The 2,803-nt window shown below is 49.4% G+C and overlaps 1 protein-coding gene across 1 annotated transcript; it reads right to left on the bottom strand.

The window, feature by feature from the left end:
* Window positions 1-867: 867 nt before the first annotated feature.
* LOC115743593 (UPF0481 protein At3g47200) lies at window positions 868-2,437 on the bottom strand. The gene has a single exon (XM_030678435.2). It carries the CDS (start codon window positions 2,379-2,381, stop codon window positions 1,020-1,022), a length of 1,362 nt encoding a protein of 453 aa, XP_030534295.1. The 5' UTR covers window positions 2,382-2,437; the 3' UTR covers window positions 868-1,019.
* Window positions 2,438-2,803: the final 366 nt, after the last annotated feature.

The following is a 2,803-nucleotide window of genomic DNA, read 5'->3' as shown; positions in this document are numbered from 1 at the left end:
CATAAGAATGACCCTTGAGCCATTTTTTGAAAACATTCGGGATCTAGATGGGATAACCTTTAGCGAAGCCTTACCGTCAAGATTTAAGAACCATTTGTTCTCTCTAGACTCTTGGCATTTCAAAATTTACAATTGTCATTCTTACTTTTGTATTAGATTTCAAGTTACATCAATCACTCCATGGTAAAGACCAATGAAAATCCAAGATAAGTATGCTATCTCACAAACACAGTCCACTTTTGACCTTTCAAAAGAATTGTCTTTTAGGCCTCAAACACCATTAACCTTTCATGCCTCAAACAATTTCTGATCCACAGGATCCAACAAGGCGTAAGTGGAGAGAACATACTAAAATCTCACCTTATCGAACTAACTAGACAATTCTAACTCGAGATGAGTGGAATTCTATTTTCGAGCGAGACCAGATGACCTTCCTAGTCCTACAAGACTTCAATCGAGCCATTTGAATTCTCCATCAATTTGTTATTCGTATTTCCGAATATCTGAAAAAAAAAAAAAAAAAAAAAACTCCAAAGAAGAGAGGTCTTTCATAAGAATAAAGGATATGGACAAAAACTCTTGAGGACACGTTAAAGCAGTCCTCATCATTAAATTTCACTTTTTAATTGCAAATGTCGGGCTCGTAAAAGGGTAAATGGCTCTTTTAAGATTGGAAGATACAAAATGTGAACATTATATAGTGAAAGCTGCTAACCCGACAAACCGATAGTACCGTCGGTCATTTTTTACCACACGATTTCCCAATCAATGAGTACTTTATACAAAACATGCGTTGAAGGTATGTAAATCTATGGTTGAGATTGTCTTGTCCTTAACAGTACTGCCACAAAAGTATTTCTCTTATAAAGCGAGAAGTGATATTGAACATGTAGAGCCAATTTGAAAGTTGAATCTGTAATTTATCTAAAATGGAATGTCTCATCTCCGCAAGCAGCCACGATTCCTGTACAAAAGAAAGAATATCCTGCAATTCAATCAAAACTCTGGCCCCATCGCCATCAGTTAGGAGGGCGGAGATAGGCGAAGACGGTGAAGTAGGTCTGGGTTATGGTCAGCAGCAACAGGACGAAGGCAGCGAGGGCCGAGATGAACGACCATGGCGTGTTGAAGTAGGTGTACTTGAAGCCCGCCCAGTAGACGTGCCAGCTGTTCCTGTAGTACTCGTGCACGCGGTTGAAGACCCCGGCCAGATAACACACTCCGATGTCGAAGGCCACGTCCTTGCCGAGGTTGTTGATAAACCCCGCGGCCTCGCCGTCGGTCCCGAAATAGTTCTCCATGATGCTGCGTTCGGAGAGGTACTCGACGTCCTTGTAAGTGTTGACGAGGCAGTCGAGGAGGGTAGCGTAGGTTGTGATGTGCTTGGACGAGCTGTGGTGGCACTGCTCGTAAGCCACGCAGTTGAGCAGGAGCGAGCTCATGAAGTCGTCGATCGTGATCGTCGGCATCTCCAGCACGCCGCCCCTGAACCTCACCACCAGGAAGCTCTCCCCCTCCTCCTTGCTGGCCCGCAGCTTGATCCCAGCTCGGCGGAGCTTCGATATGCAGTGGATCACGTGGGTTGGGACCCTCGTTCCCCTCGGCGGCTCCAACAGCTCATCCCGGTCTCTCGGGATGAAGCTCGACCGGACCAGGTCCAGCAGGTGCCTCCCCTTAAGATCGCGGCAAGCAGCAATCACCTTGTCCGGCCTCTGCATGATGTTGTTGAAGAACCCGAGCGCGAGCTCAGCCAGCGACCGTTTCGATTCCTCAGCAGACACCATCGACATCTCGAACAAGAGCTCAAGCACGAAGTAGGGGATCTGGTTCTCGAGCCTGAGGAAGTCCCGATAGAAGAAGGGCAGAATCCAGGCCATCGTGAAGAGCGGATCGTCCCGCTCGTAGGGGACAAGCCGGCTGGCCTTGCGGAACAGCTCGATCATGAAGAAGGCGTCGACCACCATCATCTCGATGAACTCGTCATCGTCGAGGGGCACGGCCTCGGAGTAGCACTCCCGGGAGCTCCCGACCAGGGGCTCCACGGCCCGCATGTAGTCCTCGAGGCCGAGGCCACTGGGCCGGGTGCGCTCCAGCACCGCGCCGAGGTACCGCCACTTGTGCTCCTCGATCATCCGGAGGTGGGGCTGGCCGCGGTGGTACGGGCCGATCGAGACGATGTGGGGCTCGTACGCCCGGCCGTTGATCTCGGCCAGGCTATGCGGGACCCGGAAGATGCAGCAGTCGCTCTTCCCGGCGGCTCTGCTCAGCAGCTTCGTGGGTTCTGAGATACGCCGGTGGATCGACTCCAGTCGGTCCTTGTTGGCCGCCCAGACCTCGATCTTGTGCTCATCTCGTTGCGCTTCGACGGAATCGCTACCCATGAGAGACCCAGACTGAAACTAAACTGCCGACGACGACTCTGTCAAATTGCGATTTAAGAGGGGTTGAGATGGCCCCGTCGGGGAAGGTAGATGAGCTGGAATGGAAAAATCATCAATTTGGGGGGGTGGTGGTGGGGGGTCGACATCGTCACCACAGTGTCTCATCTCTCTCTTTCTTTAAACAATTTTTTTTTTTAAAGTTTTATACGGCGAAAGAGAGAAGCTTTGAAAGATCAGACAAGAGACGTGTTACTGGAAAGCATCGTGACGTGTTTGATTAATATAGAAAGAAGGACCAGTTGGTCCAATTATAAAACAATTGCTTAAGATGAATTGAGAATAGGTCAAAGGAAAATAAAGTGGATGTGGCTGGCGCTGGTTGTTGACTGGCTGGTGTTGTCAAACTGAAAAACCTGGTCAAA

Source organism: Rhodamnia argentea, chromosome 7 (assembly GCF_020921035.1).
Source record: "Rhodamnia argentea isolate NSW1041297 chromosome 7, ASM2092103v1, whole genome shotgun sequence".
In the NCBI taxonomy this organism is placed as follows: domain Eukaryota; kingdom Viridiplantae; phylum Streptophyta; class Magnoliopsida; order Myrtales; family Myrtaceae; genus Rhodamnia; species Rhodamnia argentea.
Note: the sequence above shows the minus strand (reverse complement) of the source record. Positions and strands in the feature narration are given on the sequence as shown.

What these genes read in the sequence shown, in the direction of transcription:
- LOC115743593 (XM_030678435.2), bottom strand. Translation starts at nt 2,381, where the DNA reads ATGGGTAGCGATTCCGTCGAAGCGCAACGAGATGAGCACAAGATCGAG.